The 27,292-nt window shown below is 40.4% G+C and overlaps 1 protein-coding gene across 6 annotated transcripts in view; it reads right to left on the bottom strand.

Moving 5' to 3' along the window:
- BIRC6 (baculoviral IAP repeat containing 6) overlaps window positions 1-27,292 on the bottom strand; it is a 312,653-nt gene that overhangs the window by 44,410 nt on the left and 240,951 nt on the right. For all 6 annotated transcript variants that reach the window (XM_090045546.1, XM_090045562.1, XM_090045538.1 and 3 more), the window contains one exon: window positions 2,142-2,352. In XM_090045546.1, the coding sequence (XP_089901672.1) occupies window positions 2,142-2,352 (211 nt within the window). The remainder of the gene's footprint in view (window positions 1-2,141; window positions 2,353-27,292) is intronic.

Raw genomic sequence — 27,292 nt, 5'->3', positions numbered from 1 at the left:
CCTGTTTTACCTCCAAAATAAGCCTTCTAAAACAGTAAGATTGAAGGAACTACGCAAAATAACTTCTGACTCCCATGCTCAGGGAAAAAAGAGCATGCATCAGGGACAATGTCTTCTTGCCTAGTGGTGGACAGAAACTGAAGACAACCCATATTAGCACTAGCTAGGGCTTAACATCAAAATAATGATAGACTGAGGCCTTTAAAAACTACTCAGCATTGGCTGTAAAAACACCTCTCCTTGGCACTTTCAGAACAACATAAGTTAATGAAGTGGCTGGCTTGCCTCCTGCTTGGCAGTTAGCATTTTCTGTCAGTGGAGTAGTTCCCAATTTTACCAGTTCCATGACCACATTTGTGAATCCACAACTAAACTTGTAGAACACGCCAGATTCTTGCCACAGAATTACTATGGGGTTTCTGAAGCCACTTTAGGTTAAGACACTCAGGTTTGGGAACTGGTATGTTAGAACTGGCACAGTTTTAGAACTAATTAGAGAGAGGGAGTTTCATAGGACAGAAACAAGCAGATGCAAACTCCCACATACTGACAGGGATCCCACACCTGCCAGCTAAGTCCACAAACTGTTAGTGACTACCACTGTGAAAGACTGAAGTTGATGGCTCTGATCCTCCTTTGCCTTTGTAGCACAACATCATAAATGTTCTGATACACTTTGGCTCAGGTGCCCACGGTGTCAAGACAGAGAGTAGTAAGCCAGCATTATCAGCCCTACAGAAACCTCAAAACCCATCTGCAAAAGCTGACATCTGGGTGACTGAAGTCATTTGTCTGCTGAAAGAAAAGCTCTACTAGCTGTGTGCTTCAATATTTTTATCTTTGCTGTAAAGGAATTAAAGTAGTTATGTATGGCTCCAAGGACTGGAACAACACCCACACTTCGCACCAAAAGACATAGGCAGAGCTGGGTATGGATTACCCAACATCTCACATGACATTAAAGAAAGGCACTTGGTGACCCTAGAAAATCCAAAGGGAAAAAAATATCAATGAGAAGCTTTATTCTACACCAATCAGCGGTACTACTCAGTAATTTTTCACTATTCTTTTAAACTTGTTATTTTGACCATGATGTGACTAATCAGTTTGCTTGTATTCAGAAAGTGAACACCTATTGCTCCTCTGGCACAAAAGCTAAAAAAGGACAGCAGTTTGTCTCAGGCCATCACTGCTCAATTGTTGGTAATTCTTCTTTGCAATACTGAGGAATACATTTTGAACCCCAATAATTCCAGATATTTGGTGGTTTTAAAGACAACCTGCCTTAATTTAAAGCAAAATAGCAAGAAGGAATAATTTGGGTCTGTCTTAAATGCTACAAGCAAAGCAGCTATTCTGAGTATCTAATTATGTTGAACAGATCAAATATTTAAGTTACAAATGCAAAATCAGTTTTGGTTGCAATCGGTTCTTTGGGTAGAACTCTGCTGAACTTTCAGATCCCACGTTGAAATAGCTGAGCTGGCACATACTACTATATTATTTTCCTATAAACAGAAAAGTTTTTATTAGTAATGGACATGTGCTATTTGTAGAAGTGTGCTTTTTGCATGATAAATGATTCTAGCTACATTTTCCATGCTTCTGTAACTATTGGGGGGCGGGGGGGGGGTGGGTGGGAGGGGAATTCATGTAATTAAAAAGCTTACTCTATTATTTTACATGCGAATTAACCTTTGAAAAGCTGTAAGGAGGTAATATACATGCAGGATTATGATCTTTGTAATTCTACTCTGATTACTCCTCCCCCACTTTAAAGCTTGGGATTTTAGTACTCACTTAAAGTACAAGATTAATAGCTCTGGAAAGTAGTATCTTCTACGTATCCACAGAATAGGCAGAACACACCAGCATCAGAAGAGCAAGCTTTCCTATACCGCTCTGCTAACATGCATCAGTTCTCACTGAGGTGGAAAAGATGGGAGTCTCTATGAATATTCAATTTTAACCACCTGGCAAATGACCAATTAAGGCTGTCAGCTGCATTCTTTCATTCTGGACTGTGGTACAAACATGGAGATATGATATTTATCTATAGTTCCTTTGTCATTTCTGAGAGGCAACAATCATTAAACATCTGAAGTACTTTTTAAAGGAAAGATCAGCACTGAAATGTTTACCTCAATCGGTTGGTGTAGGTATCCACACAGGTCTTCATTTTGGCCAACAAAGTGCCAACAGAAGCTTGAGACTCTAGCTGCTCTTCCTCCTCTTCACCGTTCTCCCCAGACAAAGGCAACAAGAGAGGCACCATAGATGTACACGAGGCAATAGCACGGAGCAACTCTAGCAGAGCTCTGTAGAGGGGAACGTGCCGGGCCATATCCAAAACTAAGAAAGAAAAGGATGTATGGCATTAAACAAGAAGAAAAAACCCCCTCCCATATGCCTTCTGATCTGACCACAAGTAACCAAAAGATTATGATGCAATTATTCTGCTTATCCTACTATTAAATAAATCTATATTCAGATGTATTCCACTGGAAGGAGGGGTAGAGGAGCAATGGGAGAAAAAAAAATCAAAAACAGCAAAAACAGGACACAAAAACAGGAGTTTTCAAAGGCCAAATCAGTATAGAGATACTTAACAAAAAAAAGAAAAGAAAAGAAAAGAAGTGCTTAACAGACTATACATGTTAAAATGATTTTCCTGCTAGATTTGTTTAAAGTATTTTAAAACCTAATGGAGAAATTCAACCTTTAGATGCATGTCAATGGTCAGGGTGACCTGAAATCTGGAGGAAAACATACCTTAATTTTACAGCAGTGTTATATATCAAGTTGTATAATGCTGTAATAACTGATTATAACCACATGCATGTTAACAAAAATTGGTCTTGTATGCCTATTTTTTGAGCAGAAATATTCCTGCAGTATACAGACCAATTTTCACCCCAAAGCATGCTAATTTAGACATCCTAGTATTTATTTGTAGGGACCTTACTAGAAAGGTTAAATCAGCAGGTTACAACCCAGAGTAAGGAAGAAAGCTCAATTTTCAGCAGTTTAAAATGCCCTGTGTTCAATGGTTTTGAGGATGTATGTCAAACATAAGAAAAACGGAGCAGCTTAAACTAGTACTATTCTGAATATGACAGCTAAGCAAAGCTCAAGTAAGTCAGTGGTGGCCAACTTGTGCGCCACAAGTGGCACAGTTTGCATGCGAGACGCATGGTAGGAATCAGAAAACAAAGCAGCACGTCAGGGAGGGAGGACAGGGCAGGGATCAGATAGCAGAGCAGCATATCAGGCAGAAGCACAGGACAGGGAGCAGAAAGCTGAGCAGAAGCGGAGATCAGAGTGATGTTCAAATAGAGTACAGGGCTAATTTGTGACTAATGGTGCCAGAAAGATTGGCTCCAATTCCTGTGAGACTGCTTTAATGAAAGACTATCAAGGAAACAACTGTAGGTAAAAACAAATATTTCATTGGAAAATAACTTGCAAAACTCTATATAGGTTTCCCTCATTTTATGCGGGTTCTGTACATGTGAATTCGCTCTTATGCGATGACCCTTTTTATATCAAAATTCATTATATGCGACGTAAATTCACTCTTACATGATCAGTATGGTGGAAGCTCGCAGCCAGCTGCTTTATGTGGTGCATTGTGGGAGTGATGTGCACCAAAATATAATCTCCTGTATGGATTGTGCTCCTCGCTCCTTGTCTGCAACACTTGTTTCTTTCTGTAGTTGCCATTCCCATTACAGTAACATTCACCACCACCCTGTGGTTATGTGTACTAGTGAGTACCAAAACTGTCTTGTAAAAGTGGTAGCAGTGGGTCCAGGGGTCAGTATAGTCGAGGTCTTGGAATGTTTGTTACATTGTAAAGTGGGTTTACTTCGTGTAAATTCAAGTTACGCACAGTTTTCCAGGAATGCATGTACAGCAGAAAGCAAAGGAAACCTGTACACATATTTTAAAGTATTTTTCTACTGTCATACTGTTTATTTTTCTTTTCCGCTTGCTATTTGAAATATCTAATGAATGTAATTTTAACTGAATTTCACATAATTAAAGAAATCCTCAAAAGGCAGCAATATTTAGATACTTTACACAGCTGCTTCCTCTGTCCTAAGGACATGCTATTTTTAACAGCACTGCACAGAAAATCATAGCTTTATTCAAAGGATTTACAAATGACTGCATTTCTAATAAAATATATTTTTGCTTTTTACAGAAAAAACAAGAAAAAACTGACAACTGGCATTAAAAAGAAGAGACATACAGAAGCATTTTAAATTTCATTTACCACACCTCACCCTTGGAACTAAAGGATATAAGCTTTCAATTCCCATTACCAATTCCTTAACTTGGAATAAGCATATGGGACAGAAAAAATAGCCATCCAGAACTGCACAATAGCTTGTTTTTCATATTTTGATACCAGTAAGATGGCTCAAGCTAGTTAGCCTTTATACTAAATGGAGGAATTGTCATGCTGAAATAGACTATGAGGCCAGCTGGTCTGGTATCCTGCCTTCAGCAATATGCTGGCCTGAAGTACTCCAGAAGTTTATTTAAAGCATATAGTATTTTTAATTCTAATTTTATCATAACCCCCTGTCCCTCCATACATCCTGATTTGGATTACATCTTCAAGTTTCCTAAGTCTAATTACAGATGGATTCTTTGCTCTGGACTACTACCCCTTAAATTACGGGAACAATGAAAAAGGATTATCCATAAACATCTACCCTCCACCCCACCCAACCCAACCCAACTTTCTCCACCTTGTACAAACAAATTTAAAACTACAGAAAAGTTGCCTGGAAAGGTACTGGCAGATTAGAGAAGGGAAGACAGACAATTCCAAAACCAAGCTCCTCTTAAAGAATGACCAGCCAACTTTCTCTGGTTATGCTGAAGGAGATCCAACTGGAGACCTTCTGTTGACTGTGGTAGGAGACAGAAAGATGATCTTTCCAATAACTGAATTATTCCCAGACCTTGGTTTTAAATGCTAATATTACATTTTCATAAAGCCAGACTAAAACAAGAATTCTAAGTTCTCTTAATGCCTTCATTATCTTTTCTTGCTGTATGGACAACCCTTTGTTCACTGCACATTTTAAGGTGACTGCTCTATGCCTATAATGGCACTGTTGCATTTCTCTGGGCAGAGTACTTTCCATTTTAAAGAGACCAATTGTAAAAGATAGGTTTTTCCTGGAGTTTCCTCTCAGGAACAAATGCCTTTCAAAGTTAAGTTTGCTATGTTTAAATATTAATCTTAATTTTTTTAAAAATCTCCCATTGGTTTTTATTCTGGAAAATTATTATACTTAGGGAGTGACAACTGATTTCTTTTACCTCTGGGTTTGCTAGATTTCTTTCTTGAGCAGCCAGCCATTCAAAACTGAGTGTCCTAACTGGATCTGTTGATTAGAGTGTTTGTCTTGCATTATTTTTGTCTAGAGCTCTAGTTATACATCTTCAGACTTATGACCTGTACAAGTGTGTGCTTATTTTTGAAGGGAAGAAGCTGGAAACAATAAGTTGGTTTTGTGTTTTGAGCAAAGAAAAGCTTATATTATACATCAGAAAAAGTTGTGTCAAATATCTTGCAAACCAGCTTATACCAGAAGTCACTTGCTGCACTGAACTGAAAATCAGACACAGCCCTCTGTCTGTGAGCTGGTCTTTGATGATTAAGGCACACTGCTATTCTGCATAAGAAAAAAAGGCACAATGAAAACTTTGTACACATCAATATATTTTGAAAGGGCATAAGACATCCCAAACTTCTTAACTCTGTATTTACCTGCAATTTGTGACACTTTCCAAATTACAGGCAACTCGTGAGCTTTAAGGCTAGGTACTGGGGGTACGTGAAGCAGGCAGTATTCGATTTGGATTTGGATTCAACCCGATTTGGGGGACAGTGACTTGATTCGCTGATTCGGATCACTGTCCCCTTTCGATTCAGCTGAACCTGAAGATTCGATTCTGATTCAGAGAATCAGTGATTCGGCCACTGACACAGCTTTATATGTTTTTTCTATATACCTCGAGGTACCAGGCACGGCTTGTGAACAATGCGAAGGTGGGGCAGATGAAGCGTCCCATGGGAGCAAGGGGGAGTCCCCTGTGTGCTTGGCAGTGGACCCGGAAGTAGACTGGAAGTATTTCTGGCCCACTTCCGGGTCTGCCACCAAGCATGAGGGGGACCCCCTCTGCACCCCGCCAGATCAGCAATCAGCCATGGGGGGACCCCAGGTGCTCCCCCAAGACCCAGGAGGCACCAGACACAGAGCCAGGAGATAGGGGAGTCTGCTGTGCGCTCCGTGGCAGACCCAGAAGTGGACCGGAAGTACTTCTGGTCCACTTCTGGGTCTGCTGCCAAGCATACAGGGAACCCCCACCCTGTGCTTCTGTGGGACGCTCTATCTGCCCCACCATCTCAGCATTCACAAGCCACACCTGGAACTCGAGGTATGTAGAAAAGACATATAAAGCTGTGTCTATGGCTGAATCGTCAAATCTCTCTGAACTGATTCAGAGGCTTGTGATTTGATTTGGAGAGATTAATGGGCCTCCTGATTCGATTCGGATTTGGAGTTTTGGGTGCCGAATTGGGCTGAATCTCTTTCGAACAGAATCAGCAACCAAAGCTTTGCACACCCATACTAGGTACAGACATTGCACTTTTACTGGTATAAGTGATTGGAAACCAGTTTATACCCATAATAGAACAGAAGTTCAGCGCACATAGACTGGTTTAAGAAATAACAGAACCTGGTTTAAGATTTGCAGCCCCCACCAAAGGGCAAATGCGTGTTCTGTTCACTACTAGTCTCAATTATGTTACTTAGAGAAAACTGTGCAACTTAGACTGATTCCACCACAGACTTTTTGAATGTCCATAGTTAACCATTGACATCACACTTGGATTACTAGTGCTAAAATGACAGTACTTCATAAGATAAATGCAACAATGTTCCTGTGTACATCTGTTTGCTAATCTCTCCGTCTCTCTGTGGTTCTGCTTGCTACATCTAAAAATGTCATAAAGGGAACTTTACTGGACCGATAAAGGCTTGTGAAGTCAGGATGCATTCAAATTCAATGATCTCAATGTCAAACCTATGGGGTTTCAGATTCCATGGTCACCTTTACTGTGTGTGTGTGCGTGTCTGTCTGTGTTTGCAACTTATTTAATTAGTCTTGATTTATGGCATATCATCATATACACATTCAGGGAGAGTGCTTCAGAAATATAAATCATACAGCTTTGTGAAAGTTACCGAATTAGATCTTGCTCTGAAGTCCATTAGAAGAATCAGCTTAAAATTCAAAAAACATAGCAGTAGATATAGAACACTGACCTTCATATTAACTAATACAAGGACTTTGATTATGTTCATCCAGTAAAATCTAACTATGAGAATCTTCTGAGTACTGACCTTATATCTGAACATCTTGCATTATACAGTCAGTTTCACAGAATCATAAAATACAGGGCTGGAAGGGACCGTCAAGAGGTTCAACCTCCTGATTAAAGCAGAATCAGCTGAAACCAATCTGTTCAAGCAGGGCTCAAATTACATTCAGACTCCTGGGGGGGGGTGGTCTGCAGTGGTGGCCGCTAGAAGCTGGAATGAGCGTTGCCTAGAGGGGGCTCATCTCTTATGGGGAGCTCAGGCCCCCTGAACTCCCCCATAATTCGAATGCTGTATTCAAGTCCTACCCTGGTGGCTGGAATCTGAGTCATAGCAGCTACCTGCTCCCTGCTGCCTCCCTGTTCCCTACCACCTCCAGTCCTATTCCTGCCATGACGCACAGGGCCTGGCCATGCAGAAGCAGCAGTGGCAGTAGTTCCAGCATCCTGAAACTGCTGGCACAGAAAGCACTGCTGTATTGGCTGGGCCAGGGCCAAAACTACCCTGGGCCCTTCATCCCTCTGGATGAAGTGGGACTGGAGATGTGCCTGATGGTAAGCAGTGGGGATGGGGGACAGAGGCTACAGGGGGCAAGGGGAGGTAGGCTGGGGGGCAGAGACTACAGAAAGGGTCAGAAACTCTAGGGCACTGCAGGGAAACAGAGACTGCTTCCCCACCCCCCACCTGCTCTCCTTATTGCTTTCCCTATTATAGCGGGATATCAGCTGAATCAGTCAAAACTCCTAATCACTCAGGCCCTGTCCCCCACCTGCTCTCCCAGCTCTTTGGGGAAAAAAAAGCCACCACACACTGGCTGTCGCCCAGCAGGGGGGGCAATGCCTGCTGCCCCACACTGCCATGAGCCACCCAACCCATGCCCGCTGTCCCAGGCCCCACCCCCCATGGCTGCCCCACCTGCCTCAGCTCCCAGCCCTTTATAAAAAAATCCAAAAACCTCTGCACTCACCGGGTGCTACCAGGTGTGTGGGGGTGATCTCTGCTGCCCCCCACTGTGTGGGGGGCTCTTCCATGAGCCCCCTGAAACCTGGAGGCCGCTGCAGAAGTTGGTGAATCTGGAAATTTTGGTTTTTTGTTTTTAAAAAGGGCTGGGAGCTGGCGTGGGCTGGGAGACCAGGCAGGAGATAGGGCCTGGCAGGGGTCTCCCCCCACTCCTCCAGCCTCCCCTCCCCCTACTTACCAGTTCGGAGTCTGGGTCCAACTCCCTGCTGCCCAAATCATCAAGGCTGTCTGAATCTTTTCCAAATTGATTTGGAGAGCTTTGAACCTATTTGGACCTTTTAATTGGTGCCCCGATTAGATTCGGAATTTGAGATTCAGCTGCTGAATTGGGCCAAATCTCCTCCAAATTAAATCAGCACCCAAAGCTTTGCATAGCCCTACCTTCCAATAATTAGATTATACATGTGGAAAATTATAACAAATGTATAAATTTTCCATGTACAGACTCTAATTTGGATCTTAAATTCAAAGTTGTCTTGGTTTTAGGTAAATATATGTACACTATTTTCTGCCCTGCAATCCTCTTTACAACTCATTTTGTATTCCAGGTCTTACAGAATCCCCCCTTAATCTTGTCCTCTCCAGACCAAATTATCCCAATCCTTTTAACCTTTCATGATATGCTATGTTTTGCAAGACCTCTAATATTTTTAATTGCTGTCCTCTGGACTCTTCCCAATTCGGTCACATCTTTCTTGAAGTTCAGTACCCAGACCTTATGTACCAAGGGCATATTCGGCAAAAATAAAACAAGCAAACAAACAAACCAAATACACCCCCCCACACACACAAATACCCAACTTCCCTCCCCTGCTTCCTCTCCCCTCCTCCCCAGCCCAGGGGAAAAAACAAAAACTTGCTTAAATCTTAAAAGATCAGACTCAACTATGTTACTAAAATGAGTTTTATCTACATAGCTTCTGGACTGTAGACATGTCCAGCTCTGTCAAATATTACAGTTGTCTTCCTTAATATTTAGCATGAAATCTTGGTTCTATTAAAGTTAACAGAAGGTTTACCACTGTCTTCAAGCAAGTCAGGATTTCACTTTTAAACTGAGTGGCAAAATGTGATCTAAATAATAATTTTGTGCAACCCCTGAATCTTTAGATAATGCAGAATTTGCAGAATAGTTTTAATAAATTCATCACATAAAGAAGTATAGGAACAGGGACAAAACTGCTCATAAATATTTTTAATGGCATTCCTTTTGTCTATAGAATACATACAGCCACACAAAAACACATGAACAGTACTCAGCTAATTTCTAATCAATTGTGAAACCCTGTTTAGGGGCATGGGTGGGCATGTGAACCACTCAGCATGTTCTAAAATGTGTATATCCTCATTAGGTATGCAGGGGAGTTACTCTCGTGACAGCTGGAAGGGGTGGGGGCCCACCGAGGGGCCAAGGAAGAACAGCTGCAGGGAGGTGACTGGCGAGCCTAGGGAGACTCCAGTGTGGAGTCTCCCCTTCGGGATGTCTCACTGGGGTAGTGGAATCTTCACTAGTAACAGACAGCAAAGCTGTCTCTGCTGAGATCTGAATTAATATCCCAGATAGGCACCCCGAAGACCAAGAGCAGGCAATTATTTCAGCTGGCGGGCCGCTTCATGAGTTTTGCTGAGCTGTTGAGGGCCATAAGGGCCTGGTCACCATCTTGGGACCAGAAGTGCTGCCCCTAGCCCCTGACCTTTGCCATCGGAAGTCCCTCCCCTCACCCCCTGGAAGTACTCCTTTTGGGAGGGGAGGGTTGCCATCTTGGAACCAGAAAAAACCAAATCGTACACTAAAAGTCAAATGCCTACTATTTTAAATTGTATTTTAATTTTATTACAAAAAGTATTTTTGTCATGATCTCTGTTTGTGTACTGTACATAGAGGTGATTGCATAAAAACTCAAAATAAAGTCTTACTCTTGTATATTGTGTGTGGGGGGTATGAATGTGTGTGTATGGTGAGGAGTGGAGGGTTGTGAGGGGGTGTGCAGTGTTTGGGGACACAATAGGGTACATTGGCCGTGTATATGTGGGAGGGTTGTGGGGGCAAGGTGTGGGTGTGTAGCATTTGTGAGGTGTGAATGAGGGTAGGGGGCACAGCTCCCCCTGGTGGCAGCAGCAGCAGCAGGTGCTTGGGGCCCAACAGCACACGGCTCTGGCCAGTGCTGCACGTGGTGGCAAGGAGCACAGCACACACACAGCTCCTTGCACTTGCATGCCACTGGGGAAGCCCCATGTGATGGAGCTAGCTGCCTTCCCTACCCCTTCCCATGCAGGTCCTGGGACTCCAGCAGAAGAGGAGGGGAGCCCCATTCCCTGCTGGATTCCCCCTGTGGGAAGGTGACTTCAAGCACATGGGGAAACCTTTCAACCACAGCAAGAACTTCAAGTGACAGTTTGCCTTCCTGCTGGGCAGGACTGCACAAACAGATGAGCTCGGGGATGCTGGGGCCTCAGGGCTGACTATCCACAACTGCAACTGTGTTTTTAAGCACCTTTTGTTAGCCTTCATTTTATGTGTAAACAAGACTAAATATATGTTTTATGGTGCACTACAACTGATTTACCCTTTACATGTGTTAAGTGCTTAAACCACGTAAGTTAACAAAAGGCAACACCCAAAATTTAGCAGTCTGGAGGAGGACAAAAGGACTTAGAGAAATGATTACAAGACTGGATGAAAAACAAGGAAAGAATTCTCAATGCTGTGATAAACTGAATGAGTCATCAGTTGTGTTGCTGGAGAGCACATCCTGAACTTCTAATCTTTTTATTTTAGCACAGGAGGTAATAAAACACATTAGACCAAAGGCAAAAAAATTACTGGTATGATTGCTTGACAGGACACTTAGATGGTTTTCAAAAGTTGGGTCTATTATCATAATCTATCCTAACCTTTACCTATAAACTACCAAAAAAGAAACAAAGGTGTTAATGTTTTTCACACTTTTAGGAATATCACAATTTGAATGTTATTACTCTACCTTAGTTAACTCAGGTTTGATACCTTAAGAGTAAGACAAGAGCACCTGGAGCATATGTTTTGATAGTGGTTGTGTGACAGTACATGCAAATAAATTAATAAAAAACATGAACAATACAAAGCACCCCTTTTAAGAGAATGAAAAATGGTGTTGAAAGTGTCTGGCTTCAGAATGAATGTCACTAGCTCTCATTAGCAGAGTCTCAAGTAGCGATATTAAAGAAAAACAAATGTCTGCCTCAGTGAGCTGTCTCCAGTTGTTTTAATGCTACTACACTGAGTCCAAGTCTGCATGCATTGGGTGTTATTTATTTATAGGAACAGCTTGACCTTTAATTTCATTGACTTTGGTCTCTCTAAAGAACTGCATTTTAGCGGAGGGATGGGAGTGGGATGGGAATGGAAAATGTACAATAAACAATATTCCAAACAACTGAGCAGCTCTCAGTTACTGAAGAGAAAAAGGAAAGCTGCTAGATAAATGTTGTACTTCTTTAAAAAAAAACCTGTTCTTATATTTCAGTGGCATAATGTCTCAGTTGTTTTTTTCCCCCCACATCTGCTCTGCATCAAGCCCTGTCCTGAATCAACACTATTCAAATAGCTTTTATATTTCAGAAGTACTGCAATAATAGCAATTAAAAAAAATTTTAATAGACATTTTGATAGGAAGATTGTTGTCAGCAAAAAGACATTTTCATATCCAAAATTTTCAGAACAGACTATTTTGGTAGCTGCAGTTCTGGGGCCTAACCTGAGATCTTAAAAAGATGTGATCTTTAGACATTTCTGAATATCTACATTCTGACATTAAGTTTTTGTTTTTCTTTAAAGACCTCTAAAGCTGAATAGCCAGGTGTTAAGACACGCAAACAACACGAATCACCTTTGAAAGCTTTGGCCATGGTCTAACAGTCCCCCAGAGAACAACAGTTGCTTAGAAGCATTTCTAAATTATATAGAACTATCCATAAATTTAAAACTGAACTGGTAACCCACTTATTTATTCATTACTAACATAATGTTAAGTAGATACAAACTATCCACATATGCTACTAACCTAAATATTAACGTCTGGAAAAAGTCCATGAGGGCAAACTGTTCCTTAGAATAATGATATTACTTTAAATTACATAAAAGAATAATACCACCTAAAGCTCAATAGTCTAATGACTCTTTTGCTTTCTTTTAATATTCTAAGAAACTCAAACCAAGAATAGCCAGGCCTAATGGCCCATTAAATAGATAATATTGAGCAGCACTAAATTCTTTTTCCAATTCATTTAACATTCTGAGTACAGCTTAATTGAATAAGGATGACAATATAGAACTTATACTACCACTTCGGTGGAAATACATTTAAAAAAAAAAAAAACACTGTGGAGAGCACATGTACAAATAATTTTAAAAGGAAAAAAATGCATGTCCTACAATAGCAAAATCTTCATGCCTACAGAGCAACCAAGTAAAAAATTAAGTATGAGGAGGAAGAGTGGAATATTTATTACCAAATTGTATTCTATGCAACAGGCTCCAAATAAACTTTGTTTTTGGAAAGATGCACATGGTATGAGTAGATATGGTAAACCAGGACTTATTTTGCAAGGGAACACAGAAAAGCTCGCCTGTACTGTTTATATCATCATAGTACCAAGTAGTCCTAGATGCAGACTAATGCTGTAGAAACTTGCACTAAAACAGTGATCCTTGTCAAAGAGAGCTTATACTCTAAGTTTTTAACAAAAGGACAGCATGAAAAAAAATCCATCAGTTCCAAATATGCCCTTTTCCTTGTACAGTGAGAAAAGCTAAGTAGAAGTTTCCAATCAACCCTCCCTACATGATTTACCACGGTCTATTCTTTCACTAAATCCTCCATTATTTTGCTCCTTGAGAAAACAGCCACATTTTTTCCATTCCTCCTTTTCAGGAGATTCCCTGCCTCCCCAAATCTCTTGCTTTGGCATACCTTCCACAACTTTTTCCTTTTCATTTTTTTTAGCATCGGTGAACAGCACTGTGCTGTCCTTCAAGTGAGCATGGCACACTCATGTATACAATGACTGAGTATTTGCTGTGTTATAGCCTATCCCCAAATGGTAATATTTCAGTGCCTGCCTTAAACAGCAACTGCACACTGAGCAGAGATCTCCAATGAGCAACCCACTTTAAGGTCCAAGTCTCCTATCTCAGGGGTTTTCAACCTTTTTTAATAAGTGTACCCCTGGTGGCCCCTTTTTTAATAAATGTACCGGGGGGGTGTTGAGGGGCCACATGCAGAGCAGGGGTGGGGGTGGCAAGCAGCCAGATGCGGAAAGGCAGGGGGTGTAGGGGGGAGAGAGTGGTGAGCAGCTAGACGTGGAGTGGGGTGTGGCAAGTGGCAGCAGTGCAGCGTCTATACGACCCTGCTCTTGCTCCACCAGGCCATGCACCTGTGAGGCAGTGGTGCGGGATGGCGGCACTCTATCCCTGCCCGCCCCCAATGTCTCCCCTGGGACCTTTCAAGGTACTCCCAGGGATAAGCGTACCCCCAGTTGACAGCCCCTGTCCCATCTAATATATTAGTTAGTTTAGAACCCAGTAAAATGCATGAATAATTCAAATGTCTTTCTACATGGATTTGCTTCTATTTATCAACAACTGGTTTCACCTGCCCCCATGTCTTCCCCTCCCACTTCCTGCAGAAGCAGACAGGAACCATGGCAGTAGCAGCAGGTGGCATTCCACCAAGTACTTACAGTTCCACTTGTAACCCATTTTCAACTGAGGGTAGTTTTGTTTCAAAGGGAAATGACGAGGAAAAAAAAGAGGGCTGTAAAGGAACAGGATTTTAATTTGAAGAAAAAATTAATACTGTATTTTAAGGTACTTGGAAATGACTAGAAACAGCGATTTAGTTTTTAAACATGTCATAGGTCTTAAAAACAGATTTAGGCACCTGAATTGAGTAGAGGAATCAGTTTTAACCACAACAACAGGATTAAAAAGAATCAGAAGAGTCAAACTGTGGACTACTTTTATAGCTATGACATGCATCTTCCCCAACCCCTTTTACAGCCTTTGTTTATGAAACACTCGGATTATATAGCATAGGAACCCATTCTTTGCAACTTGTCTAAGATTAGACTTCATACTGTTCTAATGGAGGCAATGATTTACTTCATATAGTGAAATACTGGTGCTGGGAATTTTATTAAAAGAAAAAATTCAGTAAAATGAAAAAAAAACAAAATTAAGTAGTGGAAATTTCAGTTAATCAAACATAATTTGAGATGCAGGTGTGCAATATTGTGACCAGTAAGACAAATTACAACAGTTCTTCCAACTATATAATCAGTCCAATAAAAGATATTCTTAAACAAACCTTGCTGCTAACAGCAAACATGACAAATTCAATTAGACAAAAGGATACAATCACTGCACTATGCAAATTACCTTCTTTCTCCTATTATTTACCCACCAGCACTACATACAGTATAGGCCTTGGGTTTAGGAAATCATGAACCAAACCACATCTCTAAGTTCACGTATTCCATGCTTTTGGTTTGGTTGCAAAAAGAGGAGGAGGAGAGGAAGCATAAGCAATTATCTCTGAAGGACAAATTACAAATGATAAAACAGAGCAGACAGTGGAATCAAGAATAGTGTGCTGTTCAAAGCACCACCAACTGCAATATTTTTAAAAGACTGTGAAATTGAAAACCAAATCCAGGATGATGCACATGAAACACACAAGAAGTATGCCTTTACAAACATTTTTTAAGAGGTGGACAAGGCAGGACAAATTTGTGGATACACACGGAATGTATATAAACTCTGTGCTGCCACTTTTAAAGGCAGTATTAGCTGACTGAATTGTTTTTCTGGACATTATAGCATTATGTATAGAATAGCGTATGGTCAGAAAGCTGATGCTCATTTGACACTTCTGCTTAAATGGCAAGTAAGTGAACTGCAACGTGTCTTGAAAATTTAGTCAAGAGGTCATTTATAATGCAGACGAGATGGGTCTTTTTGCAGATGATGACCAATAAAACTTCAGCTATAAAGGGCAATTGCTATTATGGGGGAAGCAGTCAAAGTAGAGACTGATTCTGCTGCTCTGCTGCAATGCAAAAGGTGTAGATAAACTGAAAGGCACTGATAAACACCAACTGCAGAGACTTCCTCAGCCTGATGAAAGGTTTTTAAACCCAAAAGCTTGCTAAAATATTTTTCCAACTATTTAAAGTTGGTCTAATAAAAGATATCAGATTCACCCAAAGAACCTTGTCTGCCTATGTCCTTAGACCAACACAGCTACAACCTACCCCTCTGTAGATAAACTGAGGTAATTAGTAAATCAGCAAAGATAGAGCTTTATGTGCTTTAAAATTATGAACAGCTTGTCTTATGATTCTCGGTCTAACACAAAAGCTTGAATGATTCCAGAGCTGTTGTTCAAACAATGGCTTCTCTGTCTTGATCCTAGGATAAGGATAGTCTTCTGCCCCCAGCTTGGCCCCAAAGACATTAAAAAAATGTGAAAGTGGAGCTCTTTCCACCCCATAGCACTAATGTGTTGCTGTCACCAGATCCAGGAATTACCTAGGCTACCGCAACAAGTTACAGATCAAGAGCAACTGCATAAAGTTTATAGTAGATTTGGAAATGAACAAGTCTCCAAATATCAATGTTTTTCTTGCCACTCAAATGACTGTGCATGAATAAACCTTAATCAGTCTGTCATAACCAACTGCTGGCAAAAAGCAGAAGCAATGCCAATCAAAATTAAGCAACAAGATGACAAAAGACTTCCAAAGCAAGGGAGTAGAAGCCAAGTATGTTAGAAAAAAGTGGGTTGAGGTCTTCAAGAAAACTGATGTTGTTTCTGGAGTGATATTCAAAGATTATACACATGTGGATAATGATATTTCTGATGGCATCAGATGTCAGACAATTCCATCGTTGTTGGAATTATAGATGCACAAAACAGAATGGGGAAGAGGAGGAAGGAAAAGAAGCAGATATGCAGAGCATCTATGTGTTCACTTCCCAGGGTTTTTTTAAAAAACATGGTCACTATCGCAAAGGGCCCTCTCTCATCACTGAAAGCTGTTCCTGACAATATCAAAATGTGCAAATTCACTTCAACATCATTTAGAAAGACAAGAATTACAGGCATTATCATGACTACACAGAAGAGAACCAGTTTTTCTACACTAAATCAAACTGTATTGTATAGTACTACACTTTGGTATTAAAATAATGCAGTTCATAATTGTGGTTAGCTCATGTTTTTTCATTTGTTTTGTATCATGTACCTACTTGTCTAGTTTAGTCACCCTTAGACCACCTGCTAGTGATCCCATGGAGCAGGTAATGATACCCTTGGGAGGTGCTCTTTAAACTGAAGCTTGTCAATTTTGAATGAAATGTCATTAGAAAAAATTACATTTTCAAGTCCACTTAAATATATTTATTCTGACATTTCACTCTATTTGTACAGCAGCTAATACAACAAACCCCCTTCCTTTGTCCTGAATAGCATCTTTTGATGTGGCTGTAACACCAGTAACAAAAATACTCCAGTAGCCTCAGAAGAAAATAGTACAATCAAACACAATTGCTCAAGGTTTACTGAAGCAAATCCAGAACAACTGTATTTCAAGTTTACAACCATAAGGTAATTTTCTTTTTCAATATAGAAGTATTTTGTTACAGAAAGAAGGTGCAGTTCAAGTTTCGTAAGTAAGATGGCTAAAAAAACAAAAAAACCAAAACTCCCCCCAAAAAAGCATAAGTTCCTCCTTATCCTCTTGCTTATTAAAAAGTTCAGGCTGAATGTTTACCATATTAATACTGCAATACAAAACACTTGCCAGTGATTTCACCTAAAAATTTTTGTAAAATAGCTTTCAAAGCTCTGTCAAATCAATTTTTATAGCATCTGTAGAATATGCCAGTGGTCTCCAAGTGGGGTGCACAAGACAATCCATTGGGGTGCGGGAAGAAAATATTAGAACTTCCATTTATATTTATTTTTTGTCTAAAAATAAGAAAGAAATTAAGCTTCACTAATATTTAATATATGGATCGACACTGGCGCCCTCACTCGGTCTGTATGTCAGACGGTCACGTGTCACATATGTGAGTAGTACATATATATAATTTATAAAGAAATAAATATACATATACTGGGGGTGCATGCTCAAAAATTTTTTACTGATGGGGTGCGTGATCAAAAAAGTTTGGAGACCACTGGAATATGCAATGATCATTGCAATTACTGACAACTTAATACTGAAGCCACAGTATAATAAAGTTCACAAGCCTGAAACCTTAATGGTATTCAATGACAATTAAAAAAAACCCTTATTAATACTCTAAAGATTAGAGTATCTTAGCACAACACTTAACAGCAAAGCAGACCAAAATATTACAGTTTTATCTGTTTCCACTTAAAAACTTTCAACTCAGCCTTGTTGCTATAGACACAGCCAAACACTAATGGCTTAGGCAGCCTGTTTCTTAAGGGGCCAAGCTTTTGTTTCCACGGTTTCTAAATAATTTACAGCTGCAGGCTTTCCCCAGCCCAGCTTCTTCACTGCATCTTTCTAAACATATGATATATGAATGCAGTTCATGCTGCAGGCTACAGTGTCAGTTCCAAACTTCAAGCCCTACTTGCTTTTTGCTTTTCTAGTTCAGACTAAACCTGAGGCTAGCCTCTTTTATAATATGTCTAATTAACACTCTAAATTCTCTTATGTTTTGAGGAAAAAGTTTGCCTGAAGAACCCTTTGCATTCATAAGGGTCTGTAAGAAAAGCATCAAACCTTAATCGCAAAGCAATTTTAAATGCTGATGTTCCTTAGTTTTTGTTTTTTGTAATTAGCTTGACTTGTCAATTGTTCCTCAGTGTTTTCACAGTACAGTCTAGAATATCAACATAAAAGGCATCAGAAAAGACTAATGACACTTCGCAATAAGGTATGACAAAGCGGTTGAAATAAGGATAAATTGCTCTCAAAAAAGCTCTTAAATTTGACAAGATGAAATTGCTATCATGCTCTATAGATTTAAAAAAAAATACATACATAAACACACACACACACACAAAATACAGGTCTCAGTTAATTATACAAAAACAAGAATATTTCAGAAAGACAGCTACTATATCAAAAGCTCCATAGATTTCAGCTGATGATATATGAAAATGGAAAACTGCAAAACATAATATATTTCTATGAGCATTAATTCTTATATGTGGTATAGGTATGAACTTATGAATTCAGTGACACCAGGCTTGGCCATAAGAAGTTATCACAGTACTCAAGTTTTGATTATAAGAGCATCACAAATTAGTTTTGGTATATAAATCTGAGAGTACTATTTATTTGGAGACATTTTCATTTCTGTAATGGTCATTAGTCTATCACCATTCTGGAGTGGCTGTAGTTTAGATTAATGGGTCATTTTCCCATTACTTTTAGGAAAGTTAAGTATTTATTGGTAAAGCCAATCTCATGTTGGTTCACATCACACTGCAGCCCAAGGTAGGCTTTTCCCAGAAAGTCTGGCAAAAAACCCAGAAAAACTGTTAAGTGTACGCCTTCAAAAGCACTTTTCAATTACAGAAGGAAATATGAATGCATGACAAGTTAACTAAGCGTGGAGTTAGAAAAGTTATCTGGCAGTAATGAGTGGGCTGCATATCCCTACACTTCATTGTCAGACTTTTTAAAGGTATAGAATTTTCATGAAAAAGTATAAATTCAGGAGGGTGGCATGAAATGCACACATTTACAAAAGACCATGTAGAATTGAAATAGTACATCAATTAATGAAATTACTGTAAGTTATATTTAGACAGACTTGAATCAGAAAAACTGTTAAGAAAAAAACCAAATCCTTATGATGGGAAAGATTAACAGATATATGGAAAACTGCTGAAGTGAGGCAACTTGAACTACAAGTCAGTAAAATATAAATTGAGGGAGCAAAACTATAATAGCTCTTAACAAATCCATGGCCGTGTCAATTTTGCAGTTATGCATTTTGCAAGAAAATCTATCTTGCCAGTCATGCTCCAGAATCTCAGCTTCCGTTTAGTATAAAAATAAATTTCTAGCTACTAAAGCCATGAGAACAAATCTCAAAAAAGGTGCGCTGAATGTGAACTAATGCCTACTGGACTCTATAACAAAACTATAACTGGCTGGAGAAGTGTGAACTGCCCCAGACATCTCAGTAGGGGCCTTACTGGAGTCAAGTAATGGCATAACTGAAAATCTGGGGAGGTTAAATGGGGTTCAAAATGGCCACCTGATTTAAAACTTAGCTTGTCCTGGTGCTGACCTTACAGACCTGGTCTCAGTGACCAACAATCAGTCTAAATCTGTAACTGCACAGAACTCGGTCTAAAGAACTGCAGAACCCAGTTTAAGATGAACTCAGATCAATGTAGCATGGAACTTCGGTACATTTTCCTTGAGTAGCTCCAGGTCTGGGAAAAACCAGCCACTGGCCCAACTTCTGGCACTGCTCTTTTCACTCACCCCGCCTCATACTAGGCTACTTTTGCCTTCCCCCCTGGCCCCTTGCTGTCCTCCAGGCCCCACCCTCTCCCCAACCAGCTAGGCCTCTCAACTTCTATCCCACAAGTCATGTGGATGCAGCCACTTCTATCAGTGCTTGCTGTTGCTGGAGCCAAGCAAGTAAGTCTTGGTGGGGGGAGGGCAAAAGGGATAGGAGTGTAGGTTTGCTGCAGAGGACCCCACGCCACACACTGGTTGCACTGGTTTTATCAGCATTCACTGCTGCTGCAGCCAAGCAAGAAGTCTTGGTAGGGGGAGGTGTGGGAGAGAGAGGGGTACAGGTTTGCTGCAGCCTACCCATCCACAGTTCATGCCTGCCCTGCCTACCCAACCCATGGCATGCACCTGCCCTTGCCACCCCACCTGTGGACTATGCCAGCACCATCTGCGGGACATGCCACCCCCCATCCATGGGTTGCACCAGACCACCATGACTCTCAGATCACACCTACCCCCACCCCTCACAGGCCTCCCCCATCCTCTCCAACCTGCTGGACCTCTAGCCCCCCATCAGCTAGAACCCTCATCCTGATTAATCTGATATTGGGCAGCCATTTTGATCCATTTCAACTTACTCCTAATAGCCCCGAATGTCTATTTTTAGCCACAGTATTAGGACTGTAAAGTAAGCAAACATGATTCTGAAGATGAACCCAGAGGTTTCAAATAGGAATCCACGGCAATTCAAAACATTCTGACGTTATGATCTTTGAATCCTTTACAACAGAAAAATTGTTCTCCTTTTTTTGCAGTCAAAAAACAAGTGAAAACTAAGAGCCAGCATTATCCAAGAGGTGCCTCGAGTCTTAAAAAGCTTGAGAACCATGGTCCTAGAGACTACAGGTGTCTGTACATGTGCACAGCACCTTGGAGCAGACTTGATTAATAAAGTCTGCTGGAGGGAGCTTATTAGCGCACTCCAGCCAGATTCTGCGTCTCTTGTATCAGTGTCCCCATGCTTCAAAATGGTGGCAGGGGTACTTTAATTAAATCTTGTGCAGTGAGTTTTAGTTAAAAGCACCCCTGCCACCATTTTGAAGCACGGGGATGCTGATACACAAGATGCTGTGGACACTTTAATTAAAGCAGCTCTCAGAACCACTCTAATTAAAGTGCCCTGCCACCTTAGAGTAGCAGTTAAGAAACTAAAGCTGTCTTTAAGATCCCTAATACTTCTTTAAGCACATACTGGCCAGAAGGTAATTTCTGAACTGAAGTGTCAATACATCCTCGTAGTTGCTGAAAGCCATTTAGAAGGGCCATCCAGAGAATGAGGGAAAAAATCTAATGCCATGAACAATCAATCATTGCTAAAAATTGTTGTTACAATTACAGCAATTAGTACTTTTCAATTATGAGCTACAGAACTATGTGTTTCGGTATGGAAGCAATAAGAACAAAGTGGGTATTTTTGTTAAGACACAATGCATTAACACTGCTGCAGAACTGTATCCCATTCTGCTGGGCACCATGCAAGGCATGGACTACATCAAGAAAGAAAATGCCATTATAAAAACGCATGCTAATTCAGCTGATGAAAAACAGACAATGTTTTAATGAAGTATTCATCATAAAAAGCAATTCAAGGATAAAGTTATACTCAAATGATGCATCTAGCTGCAACCAAGAATGCCAGCATAAACCTGCATTGAAAACTACTAGTATAACTTATGTACATTTATTAATCTTCAAGAGAAGACTATGAGACTCTTTTATCCAATATACACTATATTCAAACATTTCACTGAATACATGAGAGAACGCATGAGAAAGAATACTGTTTTGCTGGACTTATCCTGAGTTTATATATAGACCAAAATGTAATTTATTTGAAACTCACCTTCTGCTATCATATAATGCCACAGCAGGAAGATGTACTATTAAGCCAATAAAAATTGCCTTTTATATTTTTTTCTTTAAAACACATCCAATGAAACTTAATTCTACTATTTAAAGTAAGTTACAAGTGTCAAAATAAGCTTCCATTACAACTGTCAAAAAAGCATTAGAAGAAAACCACATCCAAGAGAATCCGCTCTTAAGGATTTAATGGATTTATGCAACTATTTTTCAATATAAAGACTTCCTTTTGAAGTGGATGGTCTTAAATCTGTTTGTAGCCTACCAGTGAAAAGTAAATAAATATTAACATGGAAATGCTTGGTTCTCTTCAATTGGTACTACAATTGCTGAGTAGAATATTTTAAATTGGCAGAAAAGGACAGAAAGTACAAATAAATTCTCTTTTATGAATCTTTAAATACACCAGTTCAAACTGATGAGCTGCAGATGACAATCACTTCTATCAACGATTAGACAATTTGTAACTAATTCTAGGTTGTAACAGATTAGTAGGTAGGTCCCACCAGAAGCTGTACTCAATACATAATGAACGTTTCAAAGGATGTGAATAAAATATTAACATTAATTTTTCCTTAGCAATATTATTATTCTAAAAACAGCAGAGCATAGGTGAGACTCTTCCTCTCTGAAGAGAGAGTTAGATAAGAAAGGATGGGACGGCAATTAAGAAAAAATGTTAGAGGAAGTACTTAGAAGTAGTACTGTCCTACTCCTCCCGGTAGAAAAGATGGGAACCTCAAAAACATCTCAACTAGGTCCAAGACTTCTGTTGCTACCTCAGATTCCCTTGCACAGGGGTACAGTTGGACAGATGGAAAGTGAAGAGGGCACTCTTTGTGGTCTTTAGCAGTGGAGTTGCCAAACCCCACACTACTTGAACCACTGGTACCAGGGGTCCATCTAAAAAGTTATCCTCAGAGATTTTCAGCTTTAATTTATGGATGGCTTTAGCTCTTGTAGAAGAAAGGATTTCCTGGAGTAGTTAACTAGAGCCAAGTATATTTTCATCAGAAGTCTTCACTTCTCATTGAGTAATTCTAAAGACATATAGAAAACTGACTGATGAATGAAATTAACGGTGTATGTTGCTCATATAGTCAGATACTGGGTGAATGGCATGAATGTGTTTTCCTCAAATCTTTTTGTAAAAGTCTCTCCAACTCTTCTGTGGGAAGTAGGTGAATTAGCACCATCAATTTTCAATTAAATAAGTTTGATTAGATCCAGGAAAGGGCAATTAGATTTATAAGGGAACAGACTGGAAAGAATGAATGGCAACCAGCTGATGCTAGATGAGTTGGGGGATCTAGCTGAACTGCAAAGAAAGAACCAACATTTAGTTGCGACTGTAGGGCTCTTTCTGGTGTCACAGATGGTCTCAAGGGTTTTCTTCTTCTCCATCAGAAAAAGGGGGAGGGATTCAAGAGACTTGTTTGTTTAATCTCTGGTAACAGAATTAAAGGGTTTTATTGAAAGATCATTTAAGGCAATGGGAGCCCAACCTTTTTGGCAGGCGTTCCACAAATTAATGCCCACACCCTGCCCACCTGCCACTTCAATCCCTGTACTCCTGCCCAATCTATTGTTCTGCTTTCTGCTCCCTGCCCGATTTGCCCCCATGTTCCCTGTTTTTTCCCTAGTTTGTGCTTCACACATCAGCTGCCCATGCCACTTGCAGCATGCATGCCACAGGTTGGGCCATCCTTGCTCTAAAGACCCAAGCAGGAGCTTCTTTAGCTTCAGTTCAAAGATTGTATGGGCATGAAAGCCAAAATCCTGAGGGAAATGCACCTGCTAGAAAAAATATCAACTGAGCAATTTGGACACCCACAATCTATCCTTCATTTGATATACTAGCTTTGACTGTGTCAAATTAAGATCTCTGCCACTGTTTTGAAGGCTTTGTTTCACATTTCAGGATCAAGGAGATGATTACTGCAGTTTCCTCTGTTCCTTTTGTACAATGTAACTGCCTGCCACAGGGGAAACAAAACTGTCTCAAGGGCTGATTCAAGATAGTGGAAATAATTTTATAAACTAGGAGCCATATAATAAAAGTGCATCTTTTATTAAGAAACAGAACGCGACCCCTGGGGGGAGGGGTGATAAGCATGGTAAGAACTTGAGATCAGCTGTTTAATCAAATAAAGACTAGCTTTGTGCTCAGTGTTTGTTAGGTGTATGATTAGAAAAAAAAAACCCAAATGAACGACGACAAAAATCAAACACCCTCACTGCCTGAAAATCCCAGATGTCCAATTTTTAGTCACTGGTGACGTCATACTCTGACCTGCTTACTAACTTTCCAAATGACCCTTTACAGTTCCTTATTTTTGCCAATATTTAAAGGTCTCCCTAGCTCTTTTAGAAAAAAAAAAATCTGTAAAAGGTTAAATTTAAATATTACAACACAGGAAAAAAAGGACAACTCCTAGTTTTGCACTCCAGTGAGGCTGGAAACCCTTACTCACTTAACCCCTCCAAAATAAACAAAAGGGTTGTAAGTGTTGCCGACAGTCATTCCTGTCAGGATATTAATAAATCAACCTTGCTAAAGACATCATAATCCATTCCTGCAGCTCAGAGATTTTTGAAGAACAATTTTTTTTCCCCTAATGGGTGCCCTAGGTACCTAGAATTTTGAAAAGTATTATTCATGGTGCTTATAGACTCTTCCTCATCTGAGAGGCCTTCAATCCTATCATGTTGCCCTTATACAGCAGAGTAATTGACATGAGGGGGGGCAATGGCATACCAGTCCTGAGCACTGACTTAGAGGAGAGGAGAGATGAAAAATAGCACCCACTGTGCTGCTGGACTGGATGCAGCTGTCAACAGCAGCTGCTGCCCTGCATGCTACAACTGTCCAGGGCATAGAACTGTCCAGTTACACCTCTGCCTCTATATCAAATTCCATAGTTTGATTATACCAATCTATCAGGAATGCAAGTGGGTATACGTTCCAGGAAGAAGGAAAAACACATTCTTAGTATGTGGAACAAAATGTGCATTTGCCAATCCCTGTTTATGAGACAGTATTTTGATTTAAGTATTAAAACAATACAAACATATATATGCTTGCCCCCTTACCACTCTTTCTGAGAATATGCATACCCGATATATGAGGATTTAATGGAAGTGAGCATTTTTGGGGGAGAAACTTGGCAAAAATATTGGTGGCACACTTTGTCAGGTTTTTAAAGAGGCCTAGCAGGAATGGAGGTGGGATTTGTTAGCTATACACTGGCCAAAATAGAGGGTGCTACTCTTCAGTGATGCATCTAGCAGGAAAGATGAGATTACAATCATGTATCTAAGGTGCAGAAACTATTCCCTACTGGAAGCAATCAAGGCTGAGGAGAGTGTAGGTGTTTTGATTCCTCCAGACAGCTAGGCAGATCTATTTGACTTAGAAGTCAGGCACAGATTAGTTGCACACATCACAATTCCGCATGAATATTTCAGGATTCTCTGGGTAAGAAGGATGTATCTGAGCTATTTTTGGGGAAGAGGGTATGTCTCAGGAAGCTGAGACAGAGAAGATATCACTGTAGCACAGAAGTATTACTGCGTCCCAAAGTGGATTCAGCTTTATTATACTGTTCTGTAACTTGACACTAGGGACACTAAACCCTATAAAGGCATGATGGAATACACAGGATCTGTGAACTCATTTATATCTGGCACTGGGACCACAAGCTTAAGTTCTGGTCACAGGGAAACTTTAAGGAAGAATGAGATACAGTACTATATTCTGATTTAAGTAGCACTTAAAATTTAGGACTGCCAGAACACAAGCAGCATTAGTGAAATAGATTTTAACACAAACAAGTGCCAAGGAAAAAATAATTAAAAGGGTTTCTCCAACACCTGAAAGAAAAATTGTATAGCAAAAAGAAAACACTTCTGAAAACTTAACCTACCTTTATACTACACATTGTATTCTTAAAGGCAACATAAAATAGGAGGGCTTTTTTAAAGAATAAATTCTCCAAATTTAGGTTCTATATACTTTAAAATTGATATAGAATGATTAATTATTCACCAGAAAACAATATTTTTACATTATTCAATAAAATCTGACGCTTTCAGATAAAACTCCACTCCAATACAATTTCCTATGAAAAACAAATGTATATAATTTAATGCAACCGAAACGGTCTCTTTTCCAATATAAAGTAGATGTTTCACAAAGTATAAGATGGCACCTATTTATCCAATCCTACTTTTATACCCCTTAGTTCTACTAAAAATGATAAAAAGTAAAGTAGACAGCATAGATTTATTGCGGGTGATAATGAATAATGAAGCATTACTTGGTCAGGAAAAACTGGGTGGAAACTAGCTTTTAAATTCTGTCATTTCTAATGTTAAAATTTCTGAAAACGTCTGTAAAAAGTTTCTCTCTCTATTGTTGCAGACAGGGAGCAAAAATATTTTCAACCTCAACATTAAGTTCTTTGTTTGGAAGTCCCTATAAATTTTGAGACTTGAGTCAGTAGAGTTCTTGGTGCAAAGGAGATTATTTGTGTAAACAAATGAATACAGATGTCTACATGCAAAGCTGTATGTGTGTACACCTATGAAAAGTCTCTAGTCTATCTTCTTGGCCAGTATAGGGACAGCACTGAGCCAAGACTAACAAGGCTACTTCTTTAGGTAGTCTTTATGGCTAGGGACAGACATTCAAAAAGTCTGAGCATGAACTGATTCAATCTTTGCAGGTTAGTTTAACTTGCAAAGATTGAACCAGTTTGCAAGTAAATAGACATTCCCTTTTCATTTTGGAAATGCAGGCACATGTCTGCAGTGCTTCAGGCCAAAAGCCCAGGGTGCTAAAGCAGTTCTTGCTTCCCTTTCACAGGGAAGCTGAGCTGAGGGGGGAAGGGGAGGTGGAATGGCCAGGCCCTGGCAGGCTTGAGTAGGACTGAGGAGGTGTTTAAACCCCCACCTTGGTCCACAGGGTTTGGAGGGTGAGGGAAGAGGGAGCATGGCTGCGGGGTGAGAAATGAGGAGGAGGGGAGAGCTCTGTCCACCCTAGCAGCTCCTCTACTGCTAGGAACAACCTAGGCACAGAGCACTGCTTGGCCCCAGAGGGGGACTCTTCCCTCTCTTCCCTCTCCCCCACAGCTGTGGGGTGGGGAAGGGTGGGCTCTGTGCGGTGCTGGATGGGGACTCTTCCCCATCTTTTGCCACCCCCCCCCACCCCAACTGCCAGTGCCAGGTGGGGAGGGGGGCTCTGAGAAGGTCTGCTAGCCCCAGCCACCCCCTCTGCTGCTCCCCAGCAGACCCCAGCTGTAGTAGGGGGAGGGGGAGGGGAAGGAGGGAAGAATTAACCCCCTTCCTGACCACTTTGCCTTAATGGGACCATTAATGGGACCTTAATGCCAGCTGGTGTCTTGCCACATTCCCACCCCTGCTTAAGCTACAGAGCAGAG

Source organism: Crocodylus siamensis, chromosome 1 (genome assembly GCF_052110815.1).
Source record: "Crocodylus siamensis isolate JL-2025a chromosome 1, ASM5211081v1, whole genome shotgun sequence".
Taxonomy (NCBI): domain Eukaryota; kingdom Metazoa; phylum Chordata; order Crocodylia; family Crocodylidae; genus Crocodylus; species Crocodylus siamensis.
The sequence above is the reverse complement of the archived record's forward strand: the minus strand, read 5'-3'. Positions and strand labels throughout refer to the sequence as shown.